The sequence below is a fragment of the Notolepis coatsorum genome, assembly GCF_963971535.1.
Source record: "Notolepis coatsorum genome assembly, chromosome: 17".
In the NCBI taxonomy this organism is placed as follows: Eukaryota; Metazoa; Chordata; class Actinopteri; order Aulopiformes; family Paralepididae; genus Notolepis; species Notolepis coatsorum.
In genome coordinates this window covers 105,892,296-105,913,084 of record NC_140181.1, presented here as the reverse complement: position 1 = coordinate 105,913,084, position 20,789 = coordinate 105,892,296, and the positions used below count along the sequence as shown (strand labels likewise).

At 43.6% G+C, this 20,789-nt stretch overlaps 1 protein-coding gene across 1 annotated transcript in view; it reads left to right on the top strand.

The window, feature by feature from the left end:
- Positions 1-20,789, top strand: part of LOC311243927 (BICD cargo adaptor 2) — a 104,449-nt gene that overhangs the window by 46,143 nt on the left and 37,517 nt on the right. Inside the window, exon 2 of the mRNA XM_084333328.1 lies at positions 1,471-1,683. Within this exon, the coding sequence (XP_084189454.1) occupies positions 1,471-1,683 (213 nt within the window). The remainder of the gene's footprint in view (positions 1-1,470; positions 1,684-20,789) is intronic.

Here is a 20,789-nt window from a genome sequence, read left to right as displayed (position 1 = left end):
AGAAGTCATATTTCTGTTTTTCTGTTCACTGTATCAGCACTGGTTATTACCCTGTTCCACTCTATTCACAAGGTCCCAATTCTATTTGATATCCATTCGATTTGGCTCCATCATTACGCTTGTTCCAGGGGGGGGGGGGGGGGGGGGGGGGGCACCTGCCGTTGTTGTCAAACGACGTCATTTGATCAACTTGAGTTTCCGTAATAGTTCAGCAAAAACCTGGTGCAAGGCAAAGTGGAGCCACCTGCAGGACAGGAGGCCTGGTGGAAACAACAGTGTGAACGGAACGTGCAGTAATGTTAATGTTACTCACTTGTGCCTTGTACATATCTTCTAAACATTTATTTTTTATTTTTGTAAAGATCCTCTTATTTTTTGCATTTGCTTGTATTTAAGTTGTACATTTTGTTTTGTTAAGTATTGTGTGATTTTTGTGTGAAGGGCGGACTAGCAAACTTAAAATGTCCATTGTACGGCAAACTGTCTGTTTATAACTGTGCACATGACCATAAACAATCTTGAATCTTGAAAAAAATCTATCTCAGGATTTTAAGAATCGCCATCTGGTTAACCGTCTGTAGTGTGATAGTAAAGGGTTAACCTTCTGTAGTGTCGCAGTGAAAGGGTTAACCGTCTGTAGTGTGATAGTAAAGGGTTAACCTTCTGTAGTGTGGCAGTGAAAGGGTTAACCATTTGGTAGGGTGGTAGTGAAAGGGTTAACCTTCTGTAGTGTGGTAGTGAAAGGGTTAACCGTCTGTAGTGTGATAGTAAAGGGTTAACCTTCTGTAGTGTGGCAGTGAAAGGGTTAACCATTTGGTAGGGTGGTAGTGAAAGGGTTAACCGTCTGTATTGTGGTAGTGAAAGGGTTAACCCTTTGTCGTGTGGTAGTGAAAGGGTTAACCTGTAGTGTGGTAGTGAAAGGGTTAACCTTCTGTAGCGTGGTAGTGAAAGGGTTAACCTTCTGTAGTGTGGTAGTGAAAGGGTTAACCTTCTGTAGTGTGGTAGTGAAAGGGTAATCCTTCTGTATTGTCGCAGTGAAAGGGTTAACCTTCTGTAGTGTGGTAGTGAAAGGGTTAACCGTCTGTAGTGTGATAGTAAAGGGTTAACCTTCTGTAGTGTGGCAGTGAAAGGGTTAACCATTTGGTAGGGTGGTAGTGAAAGGGTTAACCGTCTGTAGTGTGGTAGTGAAAGGGTTAACCCTTTGTCGTGTGGTAGTGAAAGGGTTAACCTGTAGTGTGGTAGTGAAAGGGTTAACCTTCTGTAGCGTGGTAGTGAAAGGGTTAACCTTCTGTAGTGTGGTAGTGAAAGGGTTAACCTTCTGTAGTGTGGTAGTGAAAGGGTTAACCATTTGGTAGGGTGGTAGTGAAAGGGTAATCCTTCTGTATTGTCGCAGTGAAAGGGTTAACACGGTCGCGGTCCTACTCCAGCGGGTTTCTAACCAGCATCTCTCCTCCTCTTCTTGGTCTCCAGGCCTTCGGACACGCCCACTACAACCACAGGAAGGTGGCGCTGGACGGGGAGACCCGCGAGGAGTCCCTGATCCTGGAGTCGGCCAGCAAGGAGGCCCAGTACGAGCAGAGGGTCCTGGACCTGCAGACGGAGCTGCGCCAGGCCCGGAACATCCTGACCAACAGCCAGTCCGAGAGCGAGCGTCTGGCCTGCATCGCCCAGGACATGAGAGAGGTAAGTGACCCTGAACCCTGACCCTCAACCCTAACCCTGACCCTGCATCGCCCAGGACATGAGAGAGGTACCTGACCCTGAACCCTGACCCTGAACCCTGACCCTGCATCGCCCAGGACGCGTCTATGCCAAATACAACGCAGTTCGGTTTCCGGGTTCCTCTGATTGGACACTAAACCCACGTGATCGCGCGCTAGCACGCCCCCCTTATCGCACACTGCCGCGCTGTGAAGCGGAAGAGCCAGCGGGGCAACGCCCACGTGGGCTTAGTGGCCAATCAGAGGAACCCGGAAACCAAACTGCGTTGTATTTGGCATAGACGCGCCCAGGACATGAGAGAGGCACCTGGCTCTGAACCCTAAACTCTAATCCGAGTGGATTTTAACTCTAAACAAGTGGATTCAATAAAAAAAATTATCCCACGTATAGCTGCAATTCTATGATTTTCTCTTGTATTCACACACACACACACACGCACACACACACACACACACACACACACACACACACACACACACACACACACACACACACACACACACACACACACACACACACTCACGTACACACACAGACACACAGATTAACTCTAAACAAGTGGATTAAATGTATTTTTTGATCCCACCTATAGCTGAAATTCTATGATTTTCTCTTGTATTCACACACACGCACGCACACACACACACACACACACACACACACACACACACACACTCACGTACACACACAGACACACAGATTAACTCTAAACAAGTGGATTCAGGGGAGCTCCCGTAGCTCACTGCATATCTCGGCGCTATTTCTGCGTCGGGGAAAACCGTGCTCGTCACGGATCTGGGGGACACGAGTTCGATTCCCGGACCCGCCGTCATTTCTCAGAATGTCTTCCCCTGCTCTACATCCCATTTCAACCTGTTTCTGTCGGTCATGCTTGACCAGAAAAGCGATAAACGCTATTCCCCTACACACATTATGCTCTTGCTCGCACCCCCCGCCCTGGACCCCCCCATGGATAATCCATCCATTATCCTTCGCTCCTAACCAAACACTACCATTAAATGCTAGCTTTTATTCTCTCCACCACTTCTAACCACATTGTCAATTTGGATTCATTGAGACCCAAAGTTCTTGCTGTAGATATTTCTAGATAAATCACATCGAGATATGTAAGAATCCAGACCTTTCGGCACATTTTTTCCGGTTGAAACCATCGTGATGCTATCAGTTTTTTAGCCACTGTAATACCAGCTAAAACCAATCTCTTTTGTTGTATAGGTACTGCATATTCAAAAACATCATTCAGCAGTAATATAGAGGGGTGTACAGGTATATTCAGAATTAAGAGATTTGATAATTGCTGGGTCACTTCTTTCCAGAATATCTTAACTGGTGGGCAGTCCCAATACATGTGCATAAATGTCCCCTCATCCCCATTTGTACATAAGGAGCATTTGGAGTCTTGTTTAAGACCCATTCTGTTCAGTCTTATAGGAGTCAAGTATGTCCTATGAATAGGGATGGGTACCTTTCACATTTGAACCGATACGGTACCGGTACCGGTACCTGTGAATCGATACCGGTACCCAACGGTACCTTTTTTCGGTACTTTAGTCTAAAAAAAAAATCCTAACTTCAAATAACTACAATTTCGACCGTTTTCGGCTTGCCATTGCTCCAACTGCTTTGTTGTTGAATCAAGTCAAATCCTAGGTAAGCATATATTGTGCGTGTGAACGTTGACATGAAAAGAAAAAAGGTAAAAAAAAAAAAGAAAAAAAAATTAATAATTTTTTCTTTTTTTTTTCTTCTCTGTATCTCACTTGAATCGATACTCGGTAGTACAGACGTGTTTCGGTTCGGTACCTCAAAAGAACCGAATTCGGTACCCATCCCTACCTATGAATATAGTTAAGATTGATTTGTTGATGGTCCGGGTTCCTTGATGCAAGTCAAACATTTGCCCAGGCTTCTTGCCAATCAAAATCTTTTTCTAGGTCTGGTATATCCCTCCTCCAAACAGAGTCTAGGTGGAGGGTTTCATACGAAGCCGTTAGTAATTGATGATAAAAATCTGATACAAAACCTCTCGATGTCTCTCTTTCATAGAAAAATTTGTGGTATCTGTGGTGTGCAATTGGTGTCTTTAATGGAACACCCTGAGTCTTCAAACATAACAATAATTGTGAGTAAAAAAGAAATGTGGAACCGGTGAGATTAAACTTTTTTTCTATTTCATCATAGCTACAAATACCCTGTTTGTTGAAAACATCTCCTAATGTATGTATGCCTTGCTTTTCCCATCTAGGGAATCTTATAGGTCGTTTTCTAATCAGGAGTGCATTGTTATTGAATAAGGGAGTATGATTATGCCATTTATGTGGATTAGAATATTTTTTTTGTGTTTCACACCATATCCGGATCGCATGTGTAATTATGGGGCCAAATTTCAGTTCGCATTGCTTAATTGATATTTTGGTGTATACTATGTCCTGCAGTCTCTGTGGTGCTACTATATTTACTTCTAAATTTCTCCAGGATACTGATGCTTGGGGTTCAAACCAGGTTGTCAGTGGTCTTAAAGTGTACGCCTTAAAATAGTGGAAAAAATTTGGGATTGCCATCCCTCCGTCGGCTTTGTTTCTCTGTGCGGTGGATCTTTTTATACGTGGTGGTTTGTTATTCCAAATAAATTTATATGCGGAAGAGTGTAATTTTTTCCAGTAACCATCTGGAGGGGGTAACGGAAGCATTGAGCTGATGAAGTTGATTCTAGGTAAGACATCCATCTTAACTATTGAAACCCGTGCCTGTACTGAGTTTTTAAGTTTTGACCACCTGTCAAGGTCGCATTTGATTTTATTTTGGATTTCTGTGTAATTGTGTTTCACCGTTTGGCTTATGGTAGGGAATATTTCAACTCCCAAGCATCTAAAGTGTTTAACCATTGGTATTTCCCCTGGAAGACTTGTATTCTCTGCAGGGGCGTTCAGTGGAAGGAAAGCCGACTTTGGCCAGTTTATTTTAAATCCCGATAGGTCGCCAAAGTCATTAATCAACTTGAGAAGATAAGGCATTGCGGTGTTAGGGTTTTGCATGAACAGTATTACGTCGTCCGCATATAGACAAATTTTGTGTTGTGTGCCCTTGATTACGATTGGTTCTATGAGTTGGGATTGTCTTATATATTGTGCTAAAGGTTCTAGTGATAAATCGAATAGTCCGGGACTAAGAGGGCAACCCTGTCTAGAAGAGCGTGATACCGGAAATATTCCGGAGGTGATTATACCTGTTGAAATCATGGCCGATGGGTCTTTGTATAATACTTTAATCATATCAATGAATCCTTTTCCTAACTATAGCTGCAATTCTATGATTTTCTCTTGTATTCACACACACACACACACACACACGCACACACACACGCACGCACACACACACACACGCACACACACACACACACACACACACACACACACACACACACACACACACACAGACACACAGATTAACTCTAAACAAGTGGATTCAATCATTTTCTTTAGCCCACGTATAGCTGCAATTCTATGATTTTCTCTTGTATTCATTCACACACACAGACACACAGATACAGACACACACACACATACACTCACACATACAGTACAGACGCACACACACATTCTGTTCTAATCTAATGTGCACTCTAGTCTATAATGTTGAACCTTTATTAATCCTTGGGGAAAGTCGTCCTCTGCATTTGACCTCCCATCCTAACTCTTTAGGATCAGTGGGCAACCACACCGGCACCTGGGCGACCGACTCCTGTTGTGATGCCAGTACCTTGGTCCAAACCAAGCAGACTACTCCCAAGCTACACAACAATCCTCACCTGTCTGCACCAGTGCTGATATATCCACCACCGATACCTTCCCCTGTAGTGGTGAAAGCCTAGATCTTCACTGATGCGATTAGGGGTGCACCGATATTAGGGATGGGCATTTTAAAGAAAAATCCAGATCGATTGATCGCATGCTATACTCGATTGATCGTGTATTACTCGAAAAGTATTTTTTTGAACTACAAAAAAAAATATATATATATATTAGATTTTTTATTTTTTTTACTTAATTTTGTTCATTCACGTATATATGTTTAAGGAAACCAACAAACAGTTATAATCTTAGACATACATGTGAAAAGATATGTAAAAAAAAAAGAGAGAAATTCATAAAAAATTATAATTTCGATATTTCTTTTTGATTTTTCTCATAGCTACTCACGCCCATCCCTAATCGATATATATATCGCTCGCGTATCGGTATCGGCCGATATGTGCCTTGTTGACTGCAATCGGCTTATCGGCCGATAAGATCAAATTTACCGATGGCAGTGGCCGGATAATTATCCGTAGATTACAGTAGCGTACCGTGGAGGATTGACTGGAGGATGAAGACCAGAAAAAGACTTTCGGCTTGTTTTACATAAGGGTCCTCCATTTTCAATTCATCAAGACAATTAGAGACATACAAATATACAGTACTATATATATGTAAGAAAGAGAGAACATCATAAAGATAGAAAAAAATATTTGAATTTCTTTTTTTTATTTAAATATTTTTGCCACGGCAAAAAATCGGTATCGGTCGATTGTGTTATTTGAACAAACAATATTTCATATCTGTGCGTCCCTCGATGCCATAGCAGCAGAACAGGCCTGTTGGCGTGCCCAGGCAGGACTAATCGCACACTGCTGCTTCCTGGACCCTGTGATTAGCTCTCAAGCTGCTTGAAGGAGCTGTTGTATCCTCCTCCCCTGGGGCTCCGGGTGTGGTTGTGACTATTATGGGCTGTACTGGAGAAAGCACAGAGTCCATGGGAACCCTTTCTCTCTCTCGTTTGGTTTTTGACCGCAAAGTTTGTTCTACTTTTTACAGTTCATTAGACGTTGTATTCAGTGTCAGCCGCCGATGATCACAGCGCTTCCACGTTCACACACTGTTGCACTGTGGCACGAGAGTGGCAATGGTGGCATGTCTCGCCTTATCACCTCCGATCTGGCAACTCTCAACCTCCAACCTTCAACCTTCAACCTCCAACCTTCAACCTTCAACCTCCAACCTCCAACCTTCAACCTCCAACCTTTAACCTCCAACCTTCAACCTTCAACCTTCAACCTCCAACCTTCAACCTTCAACCTTCAACCTCCAACCTTCAACCTCCAACCTCCAACCTTCAACCTTCAACCTCCAACCTCCAACCTTCAACCTCCAACCTTCAACCTTCAACCTCCAACCTCCAACCTTCAACCTTCAACCTCCAACCTCCAACCTTCAACCTTCAACCTCCAACCTTCAACCTCCAACCTTCAACCTCCAACCTTCAACCTTCAACCTCCAACCTTCAACCTTCAACCTCCAACCTTCAACCTCCAACCTTCAACCCTCAACTCTCAGCCTTCAGGGCTGGGCGATAACACGATAACGATAATTATCGCGATATATTTTAATAATCAATAATAAAAATAATATCGACAATTAAAAAAAAAAAAAAATTGTTTTTTTTTTTTTTTTGTATTGTGACCTGCAACAGGGCAGCTTTAAAACAGTGGACAGACTTGTCTTTCTTGCCTGCAACTTAAAGTAATGGCTTTGCTTGTCCAAATGACAATACTGACCAAATTGAGATTTCTTTTACTCTTGTAGAAGTTTACTTTCTAATTTTAAAATACAGTTTGAAACCGTCTGTACACAGTAGGCTATGTGTGCTAGCAGAGCTAGTCTCCAGTCGCGAGTCACGGTGCACGTGTGCGGTGGTTTGTCCACCAAAAAAGCGTCAAAAGGTAGAAAAGAAACTAGCAGAGCCAGAACTGTTCAACTCCCCTGGAGCCACAGCCAGCAGAGAAGCCGGTTTACTTTAGCTTTTAAACCAGCTGCAGCCTGAGAACTGGAGTGTGAGGGGCTGTAACACTAAAGATGGCGGCAACGACAAAGAATTGCTGCCTGCCTGCCTGCCCACCCCGAGGACTAGATAAGAGCCAGTGAGACGGCGGTCACCCAGATCCTCTGGCCGTAGGCTAGGGCTCTACTGTAGGCCTACCGCTGAGCAGACAACACACCACCCTTCACACGCTCCAGGACTGATATTATTCACCATCTACAACACGACACGCCACCCTTCACACGCTCCAGGACTGATATTATTCACCATCTACAACACGACACGCCACCCTTCACACGCTCCAGGACTGATATTATTCACCATCTACAACACGCCACCCTTCGCACGCTCCAGGACTGATATTATTCACCATCTACAACACGACACACCACCCTTCGCACGCTCCAGGACTGATATTATTCACCATCTACAACACGACACGCCACCCTTCACACGCTCCAGGACTGATATTATTCACCATCTACAACACGACAGGCCACCCTTCACACGCTCCAGGACTGATATTATTCACCATCTACAACACGACACGCCACCCTTCACACGCTCCAGGACTGATATTATTCACCATCTACAACACGACAGGCCACCCTTCGCACGCTCCAGGACTGATATTATTCACCATCTACAACACGACACGCCACCCTTCACACGCTCCAGGACTGATATTATTCACCATCTACAACACGACACGCCACCCTTCGCACGCTCCAGGACTGATATTATTCACCATCTATTCCTAGGCATCCTCTTCCCGTCACAATGAAGACCTTTATTGTCTGCGCCCCACTTTAGACAATGTCTGACCTTTTACCGCTGCTATTCCATTCAAGACTAATTAACCTCATTACTGGAGAATTAAAGAGTCCAGTGGAGTGTTGTGATTGTGTGTTGTGTGTATGGAGTGTTGTGATTGTGTGTTGTGTGTATGGAGTGTTGTGTGTATGGAGTGTTGTGATTGTGTGTTGTTTGTGTATGGAGTGTTGTTTATGTTTATGTTTATTAGGATCTCCATTAGTCATCATCGACGTGTTGACTGTTCTTCCTGGAGTCCTCACAGATATACACATACCAATATGAAACATTCAGTGTAAATCAGTCATATATCACATACATAATCAATAGAAAATAAAACAAAAGGTCATAGGTGAATCCATTTCACCATACCTTAAAATACAGTAAAAAAAAAAAAAAAAAACACAAAGTAAACAGAAGAAGTTTGGATAACATGGCTGCAGCTACACTCATGCATGATATATATTGATTTCCTTCCGGATTATGGCTCCTTTAAGTTTCTTTTTGAAACTTTTCCGTCCGTATGATATGTAATGGGATCCTATTCCAATATGTTATGGCTCTATACATTGCAGTTTTCTAGGCAGCATTGGTTCTAGGCAGAGGTAGGGTGAAGCGACTACTTGAAGCATGTCTGGTATTATGGTCATGTCTATCATTGGTGGATAAAATCATAGAATACAATTGAGTGGGTTTACCTGAGGTCAGCGATTCCTGCTGCATGTTAATACTTTGGGGGGCCCCCAAAGTATAATGGCTCCCCCCAAAGTATAATTTGTGTTTTTTTTATTATTTTTTTTGGCAATGAGTGCTCGGTGAGTAAAAAAATTATAATTTAAAACCATACATTATACTTTGGAGGGAGACATTATACTGGTAAACAGCCTCTATGGGCGCGAGTCCAGACCCACTTTTGGAATCAAATGATGATGTCAATGGGATTATCTCCTTCATCAACTCCTAAGCATCCCCGGGACAACATCACTAGCCCCGCCCCTAAAAAGGTGTGAACTTGAGCCAATAAAGGACTACTACTATTAAACTGGTTCAGAACATATATCAAAGGGAGAAAATATTACATCAGGCTTGGAGATCATTCTTCTGAGAAACATGACACCTACTTCGGAGTTCCACAGGGGAGCTGCCTTGGTCCATTATTATTCTCACTATACATGTTGCCACTCGGAGACATCATTAGAAAACACAATGTATGTTTCCGTAGTTACGCCGATGACACACAATTGTACATCTCCGCTGAACCAAATGATCACACAGCTATAAACTCCATTTCCGCCTGTCTCTTAGCAATAAACAAATGGACGACGAACAACTTCCTAAAATTAAATGAGGGAAAAACTGAAATCCTACTAGTCTGTCCTATAACAAAAAGGGAAATGTTACAGAGCAATATGGGGCAACTTACTCCTTGGATCAAACCCGAAGTTACAAGTCTTGGTGTTATAATAGACTCAGACCTAAGCTTTAAATCACACATCAACAAAGTGACAAAAACATAATTTTTCCACCTTAGAAACATAGCTAAGGTACGGCCGTTTATAAATCAAAAAGATGCTGAAAAACTGATCCATGCCTTTATCTCAAGCCGACTTGACTACTGTAATGCACTCCTCACTGGCCTCCCAAAAAAAAAAACAGAACGACTCCAACTCATTCAAAACTCTGCAGCTAGGCTACTAACTAGAACCAAGAGGAGAGACCACATCAGTCCAGTATTAGCTAACCTACACTGGCTTCCGGTAACATTTAGAATTGATTTCAAGGTCCTCCTCCTTATATACAAAGCACTAAATGGAACAGGACCAAGCTACATTGCTGATTCTCTAGTCAACTATGTGCCTCCTAGAACATTGCGATCATCTACTGGTCTATTGAAGGTTCCAAGCCACAGTCTAAGGAAAATCGGGGATGCAGCCTTTGCAAACTATCCGCACCAAAGTTATGGAACACACTACCTATGGACATTAGGGAAGCTAGATCTCTTAATATTTTCAAAAATAAGCTAAAAACTTACCTCTTCACCATAGCCTTCTAATACACTCCGCTGTTGATTGTACTGTAGCACTATTTTACTCTGTCCATTCTATTGCATAATTTTACTATCTATTCTATTCTACTATATTTTTTTATCTATTCTATTCTACAATTTTATTGCACTGCACTATTGCACTATTTTACTCTGTCTATTTTATCTTACTCTTTTTATTATTGTCTATTTAAAACTGAATCAAACCATAAACAAGGTGGCCTGTTGGGATGTTAGATCCTAATGTGAAAAAACTGTGATTTTATATGTCTGCCCTTTATGTGCACATTTTATGCCTGTCTTGTTTCTGTTGTGAAGCACTTTGAGCTGCAGTCTCTGTATGAAAGGTGCTATACAAATAAAGTTTATTATTATTACTACTAGGTCCTTAGACGAGTTTGCCAACAGGTTCGCCAATCTTCACGGTCCTCCATGCACCCGGCCAGCTCTGTGGAGCGTGCCACCCCCACATCCTTCCTCAGCACCTTCACTAGAATGCAGGATTTGAAAAAGAAAATCTCAAAAATGTTCACTCACTCCTACCTCCCCCCACCCCCAGAGTCCTTCCCCCAAAGTATATTTAATTTTCGGCGGGAATCACTGCTAAGGTACAAATGTTCTTTAATGTGATTGTGTGTATGGCGTGTTGTGATTGTGTGTTGTGTGTGTGGAGTGTTGTGTGTCTGTGTAACGTGCCTGGCTGCGAGGAGGTTGAGTCGACAGCGGGGCTCCGTGGGTCGAGAGAGGTGGGGAACTTTGAGCCTGCTTGTTTTACAGAGTGATGAGAGAGAAGAGAGCAAAGAAGGGAGAGAGAGGTGGAGAGGATGGGTTCGTTTCATGTCAAAGGGTGAGAGTTTTTGAAGCGAGACAGGAATGTAGCATCGCAAGGGAAGGAACAGGTCTCTACTGCCATTGGAAACAACTCGAGTAGATGTGTTGTGTTTAGTGAATCCGAGGCGAGGCCTTTATTAAAGTTCCCATATTATAGTCCTTTTCAACAGGTTAATAATATAGGTCTTTGAGGTCCCCTAAACATGTCTTACGTTCTTTTTGCTGAAAAGCAACACTCTGAGAATGCAGCCTCTGCAGCCCTCTGCTTCAGCCCCGTCCTCAGCGGTGCGTTTCCGAGCCTGCAACGAGCGCGCCGCCTTGATCCTACAAATCCGAGAACTATCTTACATCTAGCAATGCTGCACGAGCATGATGTACCGTCGAGCGGAATTCAGATCAAACTGTCAAACTAGGCGTCGCAGATCAAATATGACTTGACAAGATATTTACCCTCCAGCCACACACAGGTTTTTCCACACGTAACACACGAGTCAAGTGCCCATGTGACACCGTACGAAGCTATGGGTGCAAATTCTGACTTGCTTGTTTCACAGTTTGAGTGTTAGTAGGCCCATCAGAGACCCACATGTCCTTTCTCCTTTCCTTAACGCTCTCCCTCTGCAGTGAATTAACCCCACAACATCCCAAATCCTCCCGTGTTTTGCGCTCTGCAGATTTAGCAGGCCAGTCGTTTTTTTGCTGCTCAATATAGTAATTACGTTTGGGGGGGTGGCCTAACCGTCTGTAGTGTGGTAGTGAAAGGATTAACCTTCTGTAGTGTGGTAGTGAAAGGGTTAAGACGGACGTTAGCAGCCTGGCGTCTCTGACGCAGATTAGGGAGAAGAGAATATACAGACCTTGGAAGGACATTCCCCCATCATCACGACTACTTAGCAGATTCAACAAAAAGCTCCAAACTCCACTATTAAGTAGGTCAGCTGCTACTCTCAGCTCCGGATCTGTTTTTCTGAGATTGGCTTCATCCCGGCCAGATGTGCTGAACTCCAAACGTAGCGCGTGCGTATGTTTCACTACACACACTGTCGCATGTGTATGTTTCACTACACACACTGTCGCATGTGTATGTTTCACTACACACACTGTCGCATGTGTGTCGCTGCGTATGTTTCACTACACACACTGTCGCATGTGTATGTTTCACTACACACACTGTCGCATGTGTGTCGCTGCGTATGTTTCACTACACGCACTATCACATGTGTGTCGCTGCGTATGTTTCAATATACACACTATCGCATGTGTGTGTCGCTGCATGACTACTTTGCAATGTGTGCAATGAATAAAGACTTCTTCAAAGTCCAGTTATTTTTAATCTATATTAAATGAGACGCTAAACCGAGGTCCTGACTGAATTTGGTTGTTAAAGAACCCAGGATGCCTATCGTAAAGAGTAGGGGGTTCCCCCGACGTTCCTGGCCAAATTCCCAATCAGGTGTCTGACATCAAGGCCACCTAATCATCCCTTCCCCTTAATTGACTCATATCAATCCCTGTCTCCTGAGCCGTTCAGCCATTGTGTATGTGTATTGTGTGTAGGGATGCACCGATCCGACTTTTTCAGTCCCGATACCGATACCTGGGTTTGGGTATCGGCCGATACCGATACCGATCCGATACCCATTGTCCAATTTATTTTCTCCAAAAAAAGTAAAAAATCAAATAAAAAAAAGTTGAATCCACTTCTTTGAATTTAATAATTTATGCTTGAGTCCAAGTGCGAGTCATCAGTGCTCAAGTCCAAGTCGAGTCACAAGTCCTGAAAATCAGTCCTGGACTATAACACTGACTGCAACCAGCAGTTCTATTGGTCACACTGTCGGTTGGTCGGTTGGTCACACTGTCGGTTGGTCGGTTGGTCACACTGTCGGTTGGTTGGTTGGTTGGTCAGTTTGTCTGTTGGTCGGTTGGTCGGTTGGTCAGTTGGTCAGTTGGTCTGTTGGTCGGTCGGTCGGTCTCCACTCTCTAGCGGCCACTGGTTTCGCCCTAGTAGGGTGAAATTTGGCATTGAGGTTGTGTGTGTCGTGTGCGTTCGTGCGCGTGTGTGTGTGCTCATGCCAATTGGATAAAAGGGCTGTGGCAATCGGAGGGGCCTATCGCAAGTAGGTTGCAGCTATTGGGAATCTGCCCTTGTTTAAGTGTAGAACATCCATCTCCTCTGTATAAGAATAGGTCTTGAACCAGCCCTGATTCTACGACCACTTGACTCCTCTTAACACTTTGATTGCCTAAGGTTAAATTCATGATATACCATCCGTTGCCAGCTCTATTTAACATGGGGAAGTTCCCCTTCTTTGCAGGGCTATAACTTTTTAAATTCTATTGCTAGATTGCCATTATTAGGGCCCATTCAAGGTCCTATATGTATTGTTCATGGTGTAGCAACGTTAAACCTTTTCATTCACATATTCATACTAAAATATGATCTAAAGTATAAGTATGTTTTCATCTCTTTCTGCAGCTTTCTCCAGAACGTGATTTATAGCCCCAAATGCATTATATTGATGATGAAATACAGTTTGGTAGGAATCTGTGCGAGATCAAAAATTTCAATTGGACGTACTTCTAGAAGTTTCTACACGTCATCTGATGTTGACCGGATGGGCGAGGGGGCGTTTATAATTCCGTGGGCAACGTTTTACCATTCATCTAATGTGGGTCGAATGTTCATCAGTGTCGAACACGGTAATATTACACGCTAAAACTCACCCCAGTCTCCGCGGGCCGTTGGGCGATCAGCCATTTTTCCATTATGGGATGTTGAAATACCCGGTCCATTTCCAGGTTGTATAATAATATATACGTCCAAATCATGTTGTTTTTTCGAGTTATTTGCAGCGATCGATGTTCACTGTGTGAAGACTGAGTCAGATGGCGCTCTTGAACCGCTAGAGGATTGAGAGGAGATCACACTTGTGTCTCAGGGCCCCGGAAAGGAAATATGATTCCGATCACAGATTTTTGAAATATTGATATCAAAGACGAGTTACGGCGTCTTCGGCAACTTGAGCATGGCGGGGAAGGACGCCTAAACTCGTCCTTTGGCAACTAAAGTGTTAACAGAGAACATGTTTTTTGTAACTTAGAATAACCTTTTTCTTCCTTTTCCTCTTATTTTTTTTATTTTTTTTTACCATTTAAATAATTATTATTTTCATCAACGCGGAGAGGCTGTGGGGTGCAGCTGAACACAGCACCAGAGTCTGTTCCAGTCCATCTCGTGTGGCAGATATCACCCCCTGTCTCATGGATATGTGAAGGACGGGAGGCACTACTGCCACGGGAGGAGTAGAAGCAATTAGGCAGCTGATTAGTACTGATAGAACACACCTGTGCATCATTAGATCACCCACATCCCACACACACACACACACACTATAATACACTAGGACAGATATAGTTGAGTTGAGAGGAGGTGAGGTAGGAGCGAGATATTGAGAGAGAGAGATTGTTGTTGACAGAGTTTTGTGAGGTGAGAGGTAGTGAGAGGAGAGGTGAAGGTGTTCATTGTGTACTGGACCCTGGACTGGCTGAGAACCCCCTTGTGTACTGACCCTGGACCGGAAGACAACTCTTGAGTACAATCCTTTCTTTTGTACGAGAGCCTGATACGTGTTTTGACCCTGGACTGTTTTTGGATGACCCTATTGCCTATTGGACTTGTGCTGATAAACAATAGATATCCTTTGTTTATTGAAATTGTGCTTGTGTGGACATTGAAATAGTTTGTTTTGGTCCGTGTCGAGCTTGAACAACACCGGGCTCGTCACACTTCGAGGCTCAAAACCCACTTCTACCTACTAGCCTTTCCCGTCCACTGACTCATGCCCTGTTTTTCTATGCGTTTGCCTGTGTGCCCTCCCGTAAAACGGAGTGTGATTGTTGTCTATATGTATCTTGTGTATCTACCCTCTGTACAGCACTTTGGTTGACACGCGTCATGTGAAATGTGCTTTATAAATAAATTTGATTGATTGATTGATTGATTGTAGATCTAGAATAACTGCCTGCTGGACGGGTGGCCTGTGCCGCACACGCGTGTCATTCTGCAGCAGGTGCCGTGTCTATTGTGAACACACACACACACGCCCACACGTGCGCACACACACACACACACACACATATAAACACACACACACACACAGAGTGAGTGATGCAGTGCTATGGCCCCCTGCCAGCTCTAAATTGGCAAGGCTGGAGTCTAAATCTCGCCATGTATGGGAGATAATGACACCCTTCCAGTGGCACTTCTGTGGGTGCTAGGAGAGAGGTGTGTGTGTGTGTGGGAGGGAGGGGGGGGGGGGGGGGGGGGAGGCAGGCAGGCAGGCAGGAGCAGAGTCACTGAGACTGACTGCATTGTAGGCCAGGCTGAGAACTGAAAGAGGCCCTTTGTCAGCTTGCTTTCAAATTGGCCCCAAATGCTGTGGCAGGGAGAAAGAGAGGGAGGAAGAGAGAGAGAGAGAGAGAGGATGGGAATGGTGTGAAAGAAAGAACGATGGAGAAAGTCCGTTGGAGGTGGTTTAACGAGCCTAATAGGAGTAAATAACGTGTGGTTAACCGGTGCGGTTTTTCCTGTGCGGCCCGGCTAATCGTGTTGACTCACAGTTTGGTTCCGGAGCGCAGCAGACCGCCGGGGGGGTTTAAACCGTAGGCTCGGTGGCTCGGCTTTATCTGAAAAGCTGTTTACCTCCTCTAAACCAGGGCCTTCCTGTTTAGAGAGGGAGAATGAGCAAGACGGGCGGTTTCAGTCTCTCCGTCTGGTTGTTAGACGCCGGTCGTTAGAAGAAGGCCTCACTGCCTGGGGCTGTATTTGATTATTTTTTATTAGATTCCTTGTGTGATTGGAAGGTAAATATCTGCAGGACGGGTTCATATACGCTTGTGAGATTTGGTTTCACCGTGTTTGATCGACCTCGGTGCACTCAATTGACCCTTGGAGGCCACAGGATGATCCATCTAGGAGGCCTATTGCCACCACTGCCCTCTTAAGACTTCACCTACAGCTCCGGTCAAGTGTTCCCTTGGGGACATTCCGGTGTCATAGCTGCAGGGGGAGGGAGGGGGTAGAGGTAGGATAGGTAGTATTAATAATAGAACAAAGTGTAAGTAGTAATGATAATAGTGATAACAGTAGTAAACGGTAGTGAGTGGCAGGATTAAATCGGACTGTTAGTAATGGTAATAGATGGTATACATGGTCCAAACCATTGTAACACACACACTGCACCAGAGTCCGTGCTTCGTTTATTATTAATACTCAGATAGTCCTGGGGCGGCCGGGTAGCGCAGCGGACTAAGCATCGGTCTACCACCACCACAGAGACAATGGGATCGAATCCAGCTGTGGTGCTTCCGGGTTGGCCGACCGTCCCATACTAACACAATGTTGGAGGGTGGGAAACCCAGCGAGGGTGGGTCCTGGTCGTTGTAAACAGCGACTCCTACAGTTCGGTCGGGGTGCCTGCACAGCAAGGGAAGGATCTAGGAGAGGTAGTGTGACCTTCCACATGTTACACTCTCCCAGTGAGAGTCCGGAGTCTCATGGCAAGCTTCTATCCCCAGGCCATCAGGATGCTCAATGAACAATGATTGCTCAATGAACAAGGGTTGAACAATGAACAATCGTAAACAACCATCAAATGCACTCACAGCACACACATCCACACGCACACACTCACTTTAAACAAACTCACTGCTGCACCCACTTTAGAACACCTAAACACACTTTATATTTATTGGCAAAGAATTTGCACTACAAACCATACCTCATTACACCTTACTGTAAATTGTACCTAAATTGTACCTCATCCCATTTCTGCATTGTACTGTATAGTATATTGTATATTGTATTGTAACTCAGTTACTTTCTACTCTGCATTGTACATTGTATATATGTATATATTGAACACTTTTTTTGTCTACGTACTTGACTTCTATTTTATACTTACTATACTTTTATACTTATCTATTTGTATCTAGCACAATCTCTGGAGCAAAACAGAAAAAAGCATTTTATATAAAAGTATTCTGTACTTCTGTATGACAACTAATAAAGAAACTTGAGAACTTGAGAAACATTGGGATGGGAGAAAAACGGAAAAAGATAATTAAAAATAATAATAATAATAATAATAATCAGATAGTCCTAACTAGGGGTGTAAATATTTGACCCCACAACGATTCGGTTAAGATTCTTCAGGCAACGATTCAATGCATCATGAAATCTCTTCATTTGACCACGATTCGATTCCATAAATTTTCGATCAGTTAATTCCCCCCAAACAAAAGTATACACAAAAATGTGGCTGGGGGAACTTATTCACTCAGCATGAATGGACTATAGGTCAATAAAAAAAATCGACATAAAAAAGAAAATATTATAATAATCGATTCTAACATTTTCAAATCGATGCAGTTGAATCGTCACCTTAGGATCGATGCATTGCGATGCATTGTTACACCCCTAGTCCTAACAGTTCTCAAGTTCACCTGCCGTTAGCTCTCCAGCGATTGGCAGCAGGCCGTGGCCTCGGTTGTGGAGCCTGACTTGAGGCGCCTGCTAAGCCGCATTTCACCGGCACGGCACGGGCTATAATAGGGTTAAACCCACACAATGAGCCAGTAACATGGTAATCCAAAACGCACAGTAATGGGCGTGACTCCCATTAAACTATCTCGTGTCATGCGAGGAATCTGGTCTCTCGTCCACACACTCTCAGTCATTCACTGCTCACTATTCAGCGTGGGGGGAATCCCCGTCGCCTGGCCGGTCAGGAATTCATCACGTGCGTTGGAAGATAAACAAGAGTTGAAAGATGCGGTTGTCAATAAAGTCTTTCTTACTCTACTACTCTACTCTCTACTTGCTTGCTTGCAGAAATCCCTAGCCACACTACCAACAGTGTAAGAGGATATAGTGACGAGTAATACCGACCTAGCTAGTTCTTGAGTAATACTGACCTAGCTAGTTCTTGAGTAATACCGACCTAGCTAGTTCTTGAGTAATTACTGACCTAGCTAGTTCTTGAGTAATACCGACCTAGCTAGTTCTTGAGTAATACCGACCTAGCTAGTTCTTGAGTAATACCGACCTAGCTAGTTCTTGAATAATACCGACCTAGCTAGTTATTGAGTAATACTGACCTAGCTAGTTCTTGAGTAATACCGACCTAGCTAGTTCTTGAGTAATACCGACCTAGCTAGTTCTTGAGTAATTACTGACCTAGCTAGTTCTTGAGTAATACCGACCTAGCTAGTTCTTGAGTAATACTGACCTAGCTAGTTCTTGAGTAATACCGACCTAGCTAGTTTTTGAGTAATACCGACCTAGCTAGTTCTTGAGTAATACTGACCTAGCTAGTTCTTGAGTAATACTGACCTAGCTAGTTCTTGAGTAATACTGACCTAGCTAGTTCTTGAGTAATACTGACCTAGCTAGTTCTTGAGTAATTACTGGCCTAGCTAGTTCTTGAGTAATTACTGGCCTAGCTAGTTCTTGAGTAATACCGACCTAGCTAGTTCTTGAGTAATTACTGGCCTAGCTAGTTCTTGAGTAATACCGACCTAGCTAGTTCTTGAGTAATTACTGGCCTAGCTAGTTCTTGAGTAATACTGACCTAGCTAGTTCTTGAGTAATACCAACCTAGCTAGTTCTTGAGTAATACCGACCTAGCTAGTTCTTGAGTAATACCGACCTAGCTAGTTCTTGAGTAATACTGACCTAGCTAGTTCTTGAGTAATACCGACCTAGTTAGTTCTTGAGTAATACCGACCTAGTTAGTTCTTGAGTAATACCGACCTAGCTAGTTCTTGAGTAATACCGACCTAGCTAGTTCTTGAGTAATTACTGGCCTAGCTAGTTCTTGAGTAATACCGACCTAGCTAGTTCTTGAGTAATACTGACCTAGCTCGTTCTTGAGTAATACCGACCTAGCTAGTTCTTGAGTAATACCAACCTAGCTAGTTCTTGAGTAATACCGACCTAGCTAGTTCTTGAGTAATACCGACCTAGCTAGTTCTTGAGTAATACCGACCTAGTTAGTTCTTGAGTAATACCGACCTAGCTAGTTCTTGAGTAATTACTGGCCTAGCTAGTTCTTGAGTAATACCGACCTAGCTAGTTCTTGAGTAATTACTGACCTAGCTAGTTCTTGAGTAATTACTGACCTAGCTAGTTCTTGAGTAATACCGACCTAGCTAGTTCTTGAGTAATACCGACCTAGCTAGTTCTTGAGTAATACTGACCTAGCTAGTTCTTGAGTAATACTGACCTAGCTAGTTCTTGAGTAATACCAGCCTGTAATAATTTACCTATTTGGGTCATTATTCTCTCCCAGACACACATTTTACATTAACATTAAAATGTTCAGCTGGTGCCAATCACCATAATGAGGAAGCCGTTCAGCCGTGAAATAATTATTTGGTTTTTCCACCTCATTGACACTGTAGCCAGAGCGCTTAGGTATTAAGCTGAACCCCCATCACCACCACCACCAACCCCCACCAACCCCCACCACCACACCGGCCCTTAATTTCTCTCACCTCGTTTTATAAGCCCTCGATTGGCCGGATTTAGAGACCTGTGGCGGAGATGAAGGGATCAGGGGAGGAAAAGCGGATGAGGGCAGAATGGCTGAGTGCAGTGGAATGAAGCACGTAGTGAGGAACTCCCGTCGTTGTTACAACCAAACGGGTTTGAGGGAACGCAATAGGCTTTCCGTCTCAACAACAAAGATGGATTACAATGCATCGTAAACTAGGGAATAGTTAACACTTTGAGCGCCACGCCTGGTTTTCCATTTTACCGCTTGAATGCCACCATCGGCGCCAATGTTAACGTTAATATCGCCTAATCTATGTTTTAAATTATGGCTATGTGTCTAATCTGCCCATCGCATTATCAAATACTATTTTCCAGTCAGTGCTGTGAAGGCAGATTGTTTTTTTATCGCGTTGTTTCTGTTTCAGAGCAGTTAGAAAAGCCCCCGTTTTGATATAAAAAAACAGCTCATTCTGGAGCATTCCACAACGTTGATATTCGTCTGCCTTTTTATGAATCGTTTTCAAATAAACGCTAGATGATCAATATTATACGTGCACGCAAGCACATTACGGCCGCGCACTGATAATCGCTCCGTTGATTTCCTCACGGAGTTTTACAGTGAAACCGAAAGAAGACATTTCACAAAACAGCTTATAACTTCATCAAACTTACTCTGATTATCCTACCACTGATAACATAGAGTCCTTACCTGACATCAGATGGTATCCAACTGGTATATTCCAATTCCTGATCACCATTCGAAAAAATCGATACGTGTATGGATCCAACGCGATACAGTAGAACTCCATGATCCGCGGGGCTCTGAGGCTCCAGAATGGTAACCCCGGCTGGATCAGTGAACTGGAAAATGTGGAGTACCGGATTTTTTTCCCCATTCATTTTCATTGAGTCCATTCCAAAATCACTTATGTCATCTGGGAG